At 39.2% G+C, this 14263-nt stretch overlaps 1 protein-coding gene across 3 annotated transcripts in view; it reads right to left on the reverse strand.

Moving 5' to 3' along the window:
- Positions 1-284: 284 nt before the first annotated feature.
- The window catches only part of LOC117288033 (tyrosine-protein phosphatase non-receptor type 21-like), a 31961-nt gene continuing 17982 nt past the window's right edge, over positions 285-14263 (reverse strand). For all 3 annotated transcript variants that reach the window (XM_033768727.1, XM_033768719.1, XM_033768733.1), the window contains exons 7-16: positions 13103-13191; positions 12425-12592; positions 11734-11906; positions 9487-11390; positions 9099-9248; positions 8352-8549; positions 7499-7573; positions 6640-6799; positions 5974-6125; positions 285-4818 (exon numbers count right to left, since the gene is read on the reverse strand). In XM_033768727.1, coding sequence (XP_033624618.1) covers positions 4690-4818; positions 5974-6125; positions 6640-6799; positions 7499-7573; positions 8352-8549; positions 9099-9248; positions 9487-11390; positions 11734-11906; positions 12425-12592; positions 13103-13191 — 3198 coding nt within the window. In that variant the 3' untranslated portion in view covers positions 285-4689. The remainder of the gene's footprint in view (positions 4819-5973; positions 6126-6639; positions 6800-7498; positions 7574-8351; positions 8550-9098; positions 9249-9486; positions 11391-11733; positions 11907-12424; positions 12593-13102; positions 13192-14263) is intronic.

Consider the following 14263-nt stretch of genomic DNA (forward strand, 5'->3'; position numbering starts at 1 on the left):
CAATTCTATTTTCTTAGGTTCTTTTTACTACAGCAAAGTGTTTCAATAGCAATTCAGACAAAAATGTTTTGTGCCTTTAGTAAAATAAATGTGCACAGATTTCTAGTTGATGTTCATACCCAAAAGGGGCTCAAAATAATTCCCAAGCTCTCTTTCAAAATAAATGATTGACAGCCCCATAATTATAAGGGAAAAGGAGGCAAAAACAACAACAGAACACACAAAACATAGATTTTCTACAATAAAAAGAAACATACAAGCTTAAGTACTTACAATCACTTTGGTATAATTGTTTAATTTTTGGAATAACCATAATATGTTAGGAACAGTCAATATAACAAATATAGCCCAATACAAAATATTGAAAGAAAGTAGTAATGGTTACATTTTATAAAAATCAAAGAACACTCGTCTCTTTTAAAAAGATGGCAGTGCTGTCACAGCTTTAAAACAAAACCTAATTATATTAAGTAAACAAAATAAAACTGGAGACAACAGAGCAATAAGATGAACATACAACTACATATAAACTACTTCAAGTGCGGTTGTGTGAAGTTGGAAGGGGTTTGATATGAGCCAAGTTAGGTTTGCCCTTACATAAAACACCCAAAGTAAGAAGTTATCGGATCCGGTTGCACACAGGTTTAATTGCATACAGAAGTGAACACTAACTGGAAACAGACTTCTAAGTTAACAATTTAACTGAAGTGTAGAAAATGCCAAAATTGTGTTTGACAAAAGCCTTGATTTTAATGCAAAAGTGCACAGATTAAGCTCTTGAGAAATTCCTCTACAACTTCAGAGTTTTCAAAGAGCTTCTCTTCTCTTCACGCGAAACGAATGTACATAAATAAATAAAACATTTTACCGACCTAACACACCCATGGAACCTGTACATAAACACTCAATATTTTACCCGATTTTAGATCTCATTGTGTTGGTAATTAATGCTTGACGCAGCAAGTAGCTAATCCATCGTTCATAATTCATGATAAAAGACATAATTCTTTTGAAGAGGGTTTTGCTATGAATTTTAAAGGGGGATGAAGCCCTTATGCATTTTGTGAGAGCAACAACAACAGCATAAAAGAAGAAAACATACAAAGCTTCACAATCACTTAGTACAAAGTTGAGGCTGAAACAAAAAAATCATGACTGCGTTACTTATCATGGCAGTAACCATTCATGGGGTCTGGGAACCTGACAATTATCAAGGCCAAAGCATAACCCTGACTACCCCCACCTTGTCTCCAGTTTATTTTTCTTTGTTCTTCCTATACTTCTGAATGCACACTGCTGCTTCATTTTTACTTCCTTTGTCACCTTAACAGTTTTGAGAAAATAAAATAATAAGCCTTTGACAAAGACTTTGCTAGGGTCGAAACACGACACCAGTAAAAACTTCTGTGTTCTTGTTTGAATAAGGAAAACATTTTTGCACGACAGTCAACAGATAAACCTAGACAACAGATTGATTAAAATTTATTTGTACAATGTTTTTAAATATTGTCGTTCATGAAGACTGTCATGTATTTTTTTAAACATGGAATTATTAAAAGAGTAAAAAACAGTTTAATAGCGGTTTTTAATACTGAACCTTACTGAATTTGCCTCCCTCACTTTCTACTCATAACTTCTTTTTAGATAAATAAGGCACTTCCCTCATTACAACTTTAATACATTTAAAACAATTATTATATCATTAGTAATTACAAAATATTTAATCACTTGTCATTATATTGACAAACTTCTTATAAAGACACGTTTGGCATCATATACTGGCATACAAAAATATGAATTTACAAAATTCTGTACAAAATGGACAAAGAGCAACAACTGTGCTGCCTTTTCACTCTCTTTTTCTCTCCAACAATCACTTTCATACAATAGTACTTAAATTTTGTGAATCACTCCGCTTTCAATACTTTTCAATCAATGAGATTTATCAAATTCCGAACTCATTGAATCGAATGCTGATTTATTGAGATCAATCAATATCCGTCTAAATCAATTGATTGTATCACCAATTGATTCAAACACACTTTAAATTGATTCAGACCATTATTGAATTCACCCAGTCATGCTGATTCAATCGGTATTCAATGTATTAGAATCAATCATAGAGTTGTAACAATCCTCCTACTCATCTGACCATTCAGAAAATATGAACAATGGGCCCTTCCTATGGAATATGCCAATTACATTCACCCATGCGTACATACCCTATTGGTTGGCAAACGCCATAGAGTTGTGCACTAAGCAGACACACAATCGCATCTGCGTCACAAACCCATTAGCCGTGTACAAAACAGCGCGATATTCCCTCATATTGCCAACAAAAATGTATGTGCAATTTACATGTTTCATGGGAAGGGTCTTTTGAAACTATCCCAGCCTCTAGCCTTTAACTATGTGGTTGGGCCTGGGCAACTAGTGTGACTAGTGTCGGGTGGTGAATTCCACTAGTCGCCCAGGCCTAAAAGTGGTGTATGCATCTAGGCAGTACACAGATACACTCCTTGCAGTTCTGTTCATATTTTGTGCCATCATGAACAACCTGATCCCTTGAATGGTTTCAAAATGGTTGGTCAACTTGATGGAAAATGTTGCTATGAGTAGGAAGGATAAAATATGACTTCACAGAGTTCAACAAACGCTCCACACTGAAACACTCACAGACTCATCACTTTGTTCATTTTCAATCATTAACTACTTAAAAAAAAAACTGACTTTATCTCAAAACTTGGTAATTCACAACTTGAAAGTTTCATACCGAGCCTCAAACCTTTCAAGTTATGTTCCAATAAGCCAATAACTTGCTTAGTCACCAGTTAGCGCTTATATTTGAATTCCTCAGGCTAAAGAGACAGGTACCATGTTGAGGGAAAGCTTTCGTTAAGTAACCTCTACACAGCCAAACTCTGGTACCATTGTTCCATACACATTTGAGTACATAGGTGTTTATCATCTTTTTTTGGTATCTACACAAAAGCATGCCTCAGAACCGAGACATAACAACTGTCAATAAAGTCTGAGGGTTTCAATTTAAGCAGTCACTTGTGACAAGGCACGTCATTGTACCAGAAATAAATGGCTCATTAATAACAGACTGATGCTGTTGGACAGAGATTCATGTCTCCAATATACCACTGTTCCTTGCTATCACTGCTAAAAATGTATGAATGTTTTGAATAGCTTTGTTGAGGAATGTCAAATTGCAATCTGGAATAATACAATTATACATTTAACAAAAGTGTATTGTTTTACTCTGTGTATATAAAACAGCCTCTCACTAGGCGGGCAGGTGACCATTTTTGCATAAACTTTAATTTCTTGGCAGTAATTTTAGTCTTTAATACAGGGATCAACCCTTTTTGGAAACATGAATACCGTTTAAAAACAAACCTTGATAATTCTACACTTGGACAAATTGCATATGGATTGGTCAGTGTTTACTCGGTAATAAATATACAATTACTCAAAACAAGAATTTCTGTGACGATAGGTGGCAGCAGACTTACCGGGTAAATCCATTGTTCTCAGAATTATGCGCATGCTCAGAATTACCTAAATAAAGGAAATTTTCACCAGTAAGTCTGCTGCCACCTAGCATTGGAAAGTATCCCATTGACAAGTATTGACAACCTTTTTGCTGGATTTTTCTTTTAAGCATCGAGAACGCTTTTTGTAACAAATCTTTTTACCCTATTTTGGTCAATCTTTACTGATTAATCTTTAAGGAAACATTTGGTTCTGTTTTTGAAGGGTTGCCACATGGTGGACATTTGGAAAGTAATGATCGAAAAAGATTGTTTTAAAATACCCGACAAGGACGCACTTAATTTGATAATGGTACTGGTTCATCTTTGCTCGTAACGAGTAGGAAAATAGTGAATACTTACTATTGTTATTATTATTTCCCTGTAAGCTTGATATTGAATACATCTCTTTTGGGAATACATCGCCGTTAATAAACCTATTTTTATGGCAGCCTTGTGTATTTATGGTAGAAATACAATATTTGGATATACATATTGAGGGGGTCTAGCATTTGTATGTTTCACTGTATACCCAGATAAGAAAGAAGGGCATTCTTAAAACCAATGTGGAGATGGAGGCATTGTTAACAACGATAGCTACATGTATGTACCTCGGGACTCATCAAGGCCAAATTTCCTGGCTCGGCCCACCATAAGCAAAGAAGCAAGAAGCTTGCGGTCGCAGGGAATTCTGCATTTACATCAGGCGTATTCACGGGTTAGCAGGGAATTATGGTTTCTGAGCTAGCATACTCCACGTTACTTCGCATTCTTCACTAGCACAGCTAGCGCAAAACTTAGACGCTTGCCCTGTTAGAGGAGATGGGCAATGGTGATTGTAAGCGCAGAATTCAGCGGTAAGCAGAGCCATGAAACTGGGCCCTGAATGTTCCTGAGGAGGTGTAGATTTCCCTCCAACTTCCGATCCATTACAACGACTCCATCAGAAGGAGATGATTAAGCGATGCCGATGTTATTTCTGCAAACATCTTGGAGAGGGGCCTAAATGAGTCTTGTATTCCTTAAGGTCTGTATGAGGGAGCGATAGACAAAGATGTACTGTCCGACTGTCTGCACCATCATCATGCGCTGATTCCTCAGTCGTTTCAACATTCTCAGAACATTGATTTCCTACATCTTGGAGAGGGGCCTAAATGAGTCTTGTGTTCCTTAAGGTCTGTATGAGGGAGCGATAGACAAAGATGTACTGCCCTACTGTCTGCACCATCATCATGCGCTGATTCCTCAGTCGTTCCAACATCCTCGGAACGTTGATTTCCTGTGGGAAAGGCAACAACAAACAAATTTTTAAAGGGTGTATGTACTTTTAGTAGGACAAAAAGCACAATGTCCACAGATTTACACTAAACTTACACAGTTTGAAGATAATGATAGTAGAAAGCCTCCCTGAAAATATTACGTGCTGAGGTGCTGTAGTTTTGGGGAAATTATGTTGCTGTCTCTGTAAATCACAAGTCCATGATTGTACTTGTCATGATCTTATTTGTATAACAGGATGAGTCTCTACAAAGACAATGCTAGAAAGGTAGTGTTAGCACTTACATACTAATTACTTCATCGGATGCAGATGAAGTAGTTGTTACTGCGAAAGCTTATGCAGTTTTTATGCAATAAGTTAGTCTTTAAGTGCTACAACTATCTTCCTTGTTTTATCTATCAGGCTAACTAGGCTGTACTTAGTTTTTTTCAACTTAAGATTCTTTATAGTTGCATTGAAAGTGCTTCTGTTAAAGACTAGTATACAATCAGAGCAATCTACGCAAGCTCAATCAACCCACACGGGATTAAATAGTGGGCCTCCTTCTTTGTGGTGAATTGTCAGAGAACTATGAAGTATAACAAAGTAGGATTAGACACTTAAAGGAACACGTTGCCTTAGATCGGCCGAGTTGGTCTTTGAAAAGCGTTTGCAACCATTTGTTATAAAATGCATGTGTAGAAAGATGTTGTAAAAGTAGAATACAATGATCCACACAAACATGCCTCGAAATTGCATGGTTTTCCTTTTACCTCGTCGACTAACACGGTCGGCCATTTATGGGTGTCAAAATTTTGACTCCCATAAATGGCCGACCGTGTTAGTGCGCACAGTAAAATGAAAACCACGCAATTTTGAGGCAAACTTGTGTGGATAAATGTATTCTACTTTTAAAACATCTTTCCAACCATATGCATTTTTTAATAAACGGTTACAAACGCTTTTTAAGGACCAACTCGTCCAATGCAAGGCAACGTGTTCCTTTAACGTGGTAGAGATACTAGTCACAATCCAGTCATAGGCAAAATACAGTCCTCATCATTTCAGCTTGTAACACATTTTCCACTGAGCCAAATTAGTCTGTACACTCATAACTTGTGTTCCACAAGGCAGTCATATGAAACTGGACCCCAGACATTGAGTAGATCGGCTTACCTCATTGTGTTCGAGACTGTTCAACATGAGATCAGTGAGTACCAGGACCCCAGTCCTTCCTACACCAGCGCTGCAGTGTACCAGTGGAGGAGCTGGCTTGTCATTGATGCTGTTGGCATGACGACACACCGATTGGAATTCCTCTACAAAAGCTGTCAAGAAGGAAATTGGACATCAAAATAACAACTTAAACCCCCAAAATGATATGCACTATATCCAGATTATTTCAATTTATTGCCCCTTTACTGCATAGAGTTTATTTTAATTTTATATCTACCGGTTACTGCAATTATCCCATTTGACTAAAGCCCTACCACCCCCCCCCAAAAAAAATAAAACGTTAATCATTTTCTCCCTAAGGTAAGCTGTATTAAAAATATAAGACCCTTTTTTTTTAACATACGGTAGAACTTGTTTGTTTACAAAATAGCATACCAAAAAAATCCAGGCGAATCCCTTCTCTTAACGATAAGCGCACTGGGTTCTTTTTACATAACACACAAGACCAATGGTTTTTCATCCTATCCGAAGGACAAAGCAATTATGGTTAAGTGCCTTGCTCAATGACACACATGACTCAAACCCCCACTCTTCCAATCAGAAACACCGGAGCTCGAGTCCGGTGTGATTGACCACTTGGCCATGACCGATGTCTTTTAGACTTACCAAGATATCCATGTATATCTTCAGGACATCCTTGGTTTGGCCAGTCAGTGTACTGAAGATGCCAGACTGTTCGCTGCTCACCGGACGGGACGTGACGCACCGTTAAACCACTGGTTACATAACAACCTGAGTCATTGCAGAACTGACCAATTATTCGGAACTAGACACGAAATTTTGGAAAGGAGAAAATGATTAGTGAGAAACAAATTTGCGCAACAAATATAAATCCACTCATAAAAATATTGAATTTCATGAAAACATCAGCTACAAAAAAAGCAATAATTATTTAACAAAAAGATGCAATTTTATTGTCAGTTGTGTTTTTATATTTTAATAGCACTCTGCATTACTGCTAAAACTAGAACCTAGAGGTTAGTACCCGAATCTCAGACAGCATGTCAAAATTCACCGACGTAAGCGCACGAACATGACCAAGTGTAACGACTCTAGAGAGATCGCGTGTGGAATGTTTGTCTGACATACAGGTATTTTAAAGGATTTGGGTACCTTTTTTAACATTAAACAAAATGTCCACAGATTTACATTAAACTTACAGGGTTTTAAGATAATGATCGTAGAAAGCATCCCGCAAAATATTAGTTACTGAGGTGCTGTAGTTTTGATGAAATGAGTAAAACAAGTCACAAAATAATTTTTGTCTCTGAGAGACGAAAATCATTATAGCATGTAAAAACGTATTAACCATTTATGGTATTACATTATAACATACCGTAACTGGTTAATACGTTTTGACTACTTAAAACTGAGACAACATTTTTTTTGGTGACATTGTTTTAGTCTTTTTGATAGGGATGTCTCTAGTATTTAGGGATGAATAGGGATGAAGTTTTCTTCTTACCGGTCCAAACTCCACAGTGTTCTTAGATGAACTGCAATCAGGCCAATACTTGAAACACTTATCCTTGCCTCCCTCCTGGTAATAAAAAAAACAATTTACAACAGTTGACATAAGTTATGAACCTTATTGATATATAAACAGAAAGCACCGTTAAGTGCTTACAAAAATCTGTAGAAAAAACACATTGTCTTTGAGTGGTTGTACAAATGCAAAAGTTTGACAACAAGATATGGAGGATTGATATGCGTTGTCTTTGAGAAAGGTTTAAAAAACAAACTCCATGGGTCTTGATAACAATCCTTTGTGGAAGATGTCAACTTACAAGTGCATTAAGATAAGAAAGTCAGGTTTTATTTTTAGTCCAGTCTATACAAAGTTTTTATCAGCAAGCAGTGTCAATAATGGGAGAACCGATCACAATGTATATATGGCACTGTTGAATAGACCATTGCTCTTACAGGTAATTTTTGGAAGTTTCAGTCATTAGGATACAATGAAAACCAGTTTGTTTCCATTTTTATCAGGTTGTATCCTTTTTATAAATATAAGCAATAATCATTGCATCAGGGTTGAAGAATAATATTTGGTTATTTTACCCAAGACGGATGTGTGATAAGATAACCATTGTATACTCACTGCTCCCACTCCCTCCCCCCCCCCTGCATTTCAAATCTGCAAAGAATAGTGACCAAGACCAGACCCCCCAAAACCGAGACCAGCCTTTCCGAGACACAGACTTCTGCAGACCAAGACCAAGGTATCCGAGACCCAGACAACATAAAAAGGCCCGGAGACGTTATCGAGATTGAGTCTCAAGACCTACAACACTGCAAGCTGCCAAATAGAAACTCACCTCTACTTTAGTCAGCATAGCAATAACATTTATTCCTTTCTCCCACACCATACGCCACCAGTCTTTGACTGTATTCTCCATGGGTCCTTGGGCAGCTACATAATGACAGGTCTCTCTTGCGATGGAGATCTTTATGTTGGATGCATTGATGTAGCCGGTACTGTTATCGTGCATAGGGGCCAGCTCTATTCTCTTGTCCTGAAGATCAAAGTTAATACATGATTTGCATTATTTCAATGAAGATAAAAACTTGAGAAACTTGATATGCAGTTTACAAACATCCTTCAATACAGGTTGTTATACAAATGCAATTTAGAGATGCAACAATGTAACAGGGCTCACATTTGAGGGGAAAATTTACAAAGATCACAGGGCTTGTAGCTTATACCTTTTACTAGCAGAATTTATTTTATAAGACTGAAATCTAAAAGAGAAAGACTATGTACACTTATGTTTTTATTTGGACAAGTGTAAACAGACACAATATCTCATTTGTCTTGTTGGTCATACTTTGATACTTAAAACAATTAAAAGATATTTATCAGAACCAAAGTCAAAGTTTAAAATTCAAAGTTGTGACACAATGAGTCATTATTATTCAAGTGAAAACATGACTGCTGGACTTGTTGGGTCGCAAGTTTACTGGCTTGACGGTAAATTCACTGGCCCTAGGCCTTCAGTGTAATGTGAAAATTTGCAACCAAATTTTGGCCAGTTCATTGCTACAAAAAAAAGAAATAATATTACCTCATATGGCAGGACGTCTTTGAAGCGATTCCTAACTTCGTTATCGGGTAGCTGGGCAGTGTAGAAGATAGCACCTGGTCTCCTCTTAGGAATCAGCTCATACTCTGTGAATACCTGACCATCCCTGAGGTGCTCCTCAAGAATCTTCCTCTGAATTCAGAGACAAACAAAGAATTAGAAGAAGACAAAACTTTTGGAACTCGTCAGGGCTCTTTGCAACCAAAAATTAAGCAAAAATTGAGTGGGACACCGGTCACAACGTATGTAAACTTGATTTGATTTTGGTTGGTGACACGTTTCTATTAGGCAATATTTTTCTGTGCTTAGCCAGTTTTTGTGCTTACAGGCTTTATGTGATTGGGCCCTGTGCAGAGAGGAATCTACTCACCCTTGCGTCTCTGGGATGTTTTGGATTGTCGTAATCATCATCTTCTTTCTCTCCAGGCCTGACCAGTGTTAACCCACTCATCGCTGCCAGCTTCAGAGGTCCCATATACTCATTCTTTTCTTTCTCTTTCACTACGGTACCATGGAAACTCTCCTCAGGTTCCGACTCCTGGGATGTACTGTACCCACTGGTGACCTGGGCACCTTGATCGGGGCTGGTGTGCACAGATTGAGATGCGTCTGACGATTCGCCGTCGCTGCGTTTACCTAAATGACTTGGCGACAGATAAACAGGAGAGGTAGGTGGGGGTCCTGTCAGGTTAGTCTCAACAATGCCAGAGTCTCTTTTACTGGCTTGCATTTTGGATGCGTCGACCAAGTTGGCCTTGTCTATGTGTTGCATAGCAAATTGGCTAGCATTGATTTCTTGCATTTCTGGGCTGAGCGGGGATGGACTTTGCTGGAGTAGGCCCTCACCGCTCGGTATGGAATTCACACCGAGGGAATTTGGGCGCCTGCGTTCGACAGGTCCAAAGCTCGATGCATAGGTTACAATAGAGTCTTCAGGCACGGCGGTTTGAGTACTGACATACATTTCTTTGCTATGACCTGGTAGTTTGAATTGACGTGGTGGACTGCCGACACTATTAGGCGATATATTTGAATCTATGTCGCTAGTGTCAGCAAATTCACTCGGAGGACGCATCAGTGGAATATGGAAATCTTTCAATTGCTTGGGACTCTGAGGGTCCACCGTATAAGTTCCATCGGGTAAGAATACATTGCCCTGGTCTTCATATCCAACTGGGACCTGTAAGATAGGGACTTCGGTGGGGCTCGTGCTCCCAGAGTTATGCATGACAAGATTTGCCGGAGCACCGTGTTGCGAGGAAGAAGGGAATGCATGTTGACCCATGTACATATTCATGTCATAATCCTGCGGTCTTGGAAGCTCACCGCTCAGGTGCAAATTCTGGAAAGCTTCCATGGGTAGTGACTGTGTCAAGTCAATGTTTCCACTTGAGGTGCTCATGTTGGAAGAGCTCATTCCTGGGTGTACTTCATGGACGGGGTGAATTAACATATGCTGCAGCCGTCTGCTGACCAGATCGGGGCTGCTGCTGCTCACTTGATAGTTTTGCCAGTTTTGACGCGCAAGGTCTGGTGTGCTCGTACTGCCGCGCGGGTACGGAGGTGGAGGTCTAAATTTGTTTTTGAGTAACTTAGCCGCTATGTATTCTTCTGTCGTCTGCAGGTGGGAGGTGAGTTCGGGCACACTGTACGTGTGGATGATTGCTGCATGATGGTTCCCTGGTTCGTACATCATGTGGTGCAACGGTGCCGATTCTAAAAAGTGTGCTGGATTACTGTTCGGTAAGCCATTGTAGCTCAACCGATACTGTTGCCTGTATTGATTCCCGTGCGTTTGACTGCGTTGACGCAGCTCTGGTTGTTGGTACAACCGACTGTCCATCATGTCCATGTGACCGTACCCACTGACTACTCCTAAGTTGCCCATGCTAGAGCTCTGATCATGATTCATCATGATGATATGCTGTCCATGCACGTTGGGGTTGTAATCAGGACTGGGCCGGTACGCAGGCAGGGCTGCTTGTAGCTGGGCTTTGAGCAGTTCATTCCCAGCAAGGCTGAGATTGGAAGATGTGGGGGACACTTGCATCGGGAGGACGTGATTAGCAGAGTTCACACTGTAGATGCTACCGTTGTGATTGGTCACTCTTAGGTTGCCGTTAGCAAAAGCATGGTCAGCGGTAGGTGGTCTCTCGAGGCTCAGCTGTGACATGGTGAACTGACCGTGTCCATCTTGAGCCCATTGGTGGTCCAGACTGAGTTGAGACTGGCTGAAAGCTTGACTGTCAGTTGCGACTGTTTGATGAATTGATTCTGTCAACATCAACAACAAAATATGCACACTTAAATCAAATTGGGCAAAATGTCTCTCAGTGCAGATTGTACATACAAACCATACAAACCCCTACAGGTGGTGTTGTGAATAAAAATTGTGGATACTTTTGTAGGAGTTTAATGGTCATTTAAAGGAAAATTAATTGGTGGAAATCCCTCTAAACTGATTTCTTTGCAATTTACATCAGATGGCTTTTTCTCACAAAAAAGAAGGAAACTTAACTAATGAAAAACATAAACCAAAAACAATTTAAGATTATTCAAGATGATTTTGCACTGAAAATCCTATCATTTGAAGTCCTAAATTATAGAGAATTCCTACCATCGGAAGAGACATCTTTGAGGTTGGTATTGACGTGATCATTGAGCTCAGAATGTCTGAGTAGGGTCGGTCTTCTCTCTATAGATCCACCTCGGTAGGAGCTATTGGTGATCAGTTTCCTCTTGTTGTCAAACCCCGAGTTGCCATCGAGTGAGACCTCCATGGCAGCAGGTCTGTTGAAGAAATGATAAAAGGGTTTCAGGTATAATTTAAAAAGGTCATTACTTCCACTCTACAAACTTCTAAACACACAGTAAACTATTATTTTGTTTGTCTTTTACGAGAGAACGCCTAACATCACAAGGCCACGATGGCCACTTCAAGGTGAGGGCTACACTTTAACTGATTTGGGCTACCGACCCAAATCAACCGTCACCGGGGGGGGGGGCACAATGCCAGCTACTCCGGGGGCTGAAACAGGATTACCCCCTTCACAATCTGTAAAGATGTACGCATGGGTATCGTCCACTAGGAGCCTGGCTGGTAGAGCAGAATGCACTACCTTCCCAACTTTTTATGAAGCAGTTATGGTTAAGTGCCTTGCTCAGGGGCACAAGTGCTATGACCTGGATTCAAACCCAAACTCTGCCGATCATAAACACCAGAGCTGCTGACAACATCAGAGCTTGGGTCCTGTGACCATTCGGCCACGACACGCCACAAAAGTACTAGTTGATTGTGTGCGACTTACTTGGTGTTGGCGAGACACATCTTGTAGAATTGCTGTTGCATCTTGCACATTCTCCAGACATACTTGGCCGCCTCTGCATCCTCCACCTGGAACTGGAGTGTTTCCTCATTGTGTGTCTCTATGCCAAACAGACGCTTGTTATGAACCATGTTAACGATGTCACTCCACCTAGACACAAGAATGAAAAGTCGTTTTTAGGATTTGAAACTTTGCATGGTGGCAGTATAATCAGGTGAGGTTTGCGGTAGCACCATGTGAAAATCTCTTTTGAGTAGTGTTAGTTTTGGAAAGAACCAGTGGTTGACGAATCTGGTTTTTTTTTTAAGAACCAACTACTCCAAAGTGGTTTACACATTTACACAAGCTTTCTCACTGTCCTCGAGAAATAGAAACGAGTGCAGATTTATATTTGTAAAAAAAGAAATTTTTTCAAAGTTCCAACAAATCTCTGAGGACATGTGGTATAAACTTTGTCAGTTTACGGTATGGGATGAAAGAATTGTTCGCTTGGAAACAGTCATCTTTCTTCATCAATAATTATAATGGCTGGAAAATAGTCGTCTTTCTTCATCAATAATCAAAATCTGTGAAAATGCTGACTTGATTCTCATTTGATAGTCGAAGGTGCTGCACTCATCATAAAACATAACACTCTCTTTGGCCCCTACATGTACTTACTTGAATGTTACTGTTGGCTGACCGTTCAGGTGTTTGACGAAGATGCCGATGGAGGAAGCTCCAAGAAATAGCTCATTACCCATCTCATCCTGGATGCAGAGAGAAATGGAAGCATTAGTCATAGTTAACATCTTCACATAGGATTGTAAATCATGTTAAATTTATTGTTAAATGTTAATCGAATGCAAATGTTGGCGAAACTGTCATTCATCCATATTACCTCTGGCGAATGATATAAAGGAGCTATCAAGAAGATGCTCCTTAACAAGGCGAAAAAAACACCTCTACATATTTTATATTCTGAACTTTACAGATTCAACCTTTGAATTGCACATATTCAACCTTTGAATTGTACCTATTCAACCTTTGAACTGTACATATTCAACCTTTGAACTTTACATATTCAACTTTTGAATTGTACATATTCAACTTTTGAATTGTACATATTCAACCTTTGAATTGTACATATTCAACCTTTGAACTTTACATATTCAACCTTTGAACTGTAAAACCCTGTTTTGGAATCCTTGTTAATACATGAGGGTATTAACATTCCCCATGTCTGCCAGTATCACACGGTGGATTAACACACAAGACTCAGTGCTTCAAAGGGGTATTATTCCAAGTGCTGTAGATATCAAAGTTATGAATAAATCACATCAGCAGTGGCATAATGCACTGTAGCTTACAGAGGTCAGAGGGTATCCACTATTGAACTGTACAGCAGAAAATTCCACATAAAGAGGTTATTCAGTTGACCTTGAAATAGTTGGGGGAGATATTGGGCTTTTTCTTATCATGAAGCCAGACATAAACCTATCAATGTCATTGACCTTTATCACTCTGAGAAGAAAAAAAAACCTTGCAGGAGTCAACAAGACCTAAAAAGTCAGATATCGTTTAACAAATTCCTGAAAGAGATAAATGACCAGTTTCAAGATTACAGACAGGACCATAACAAAATTGTTCTTAATTCACAGGAGTCAACCAGACCGAAAAAGTCAAAAATCGTAATAAAGAAATTCCTGAGAGATAAATGACCAGTTTCATGATCACAAACAGATAAAAATTCTTCTTAATTCACAGCAGTCAACAAGACCAGAAAAAGTCAAACATCATTAACAAATTCCTGAAAGATAAATGACCAATTTCTTCATCACA

Source organism: Asterias rubens, chromosome 1 (assembly GCF_902459465.1).
Source record: "Asterias rubens chromosome 1, eAstRub1.3, whole genome shotgun sequence".
Taxonomy (NCBI): Eukaryota; Metazoa; Echinodermata; class Asteroidea; order Forcipulatida; family Asteriidae; genus Asterias; species Asterias rubens.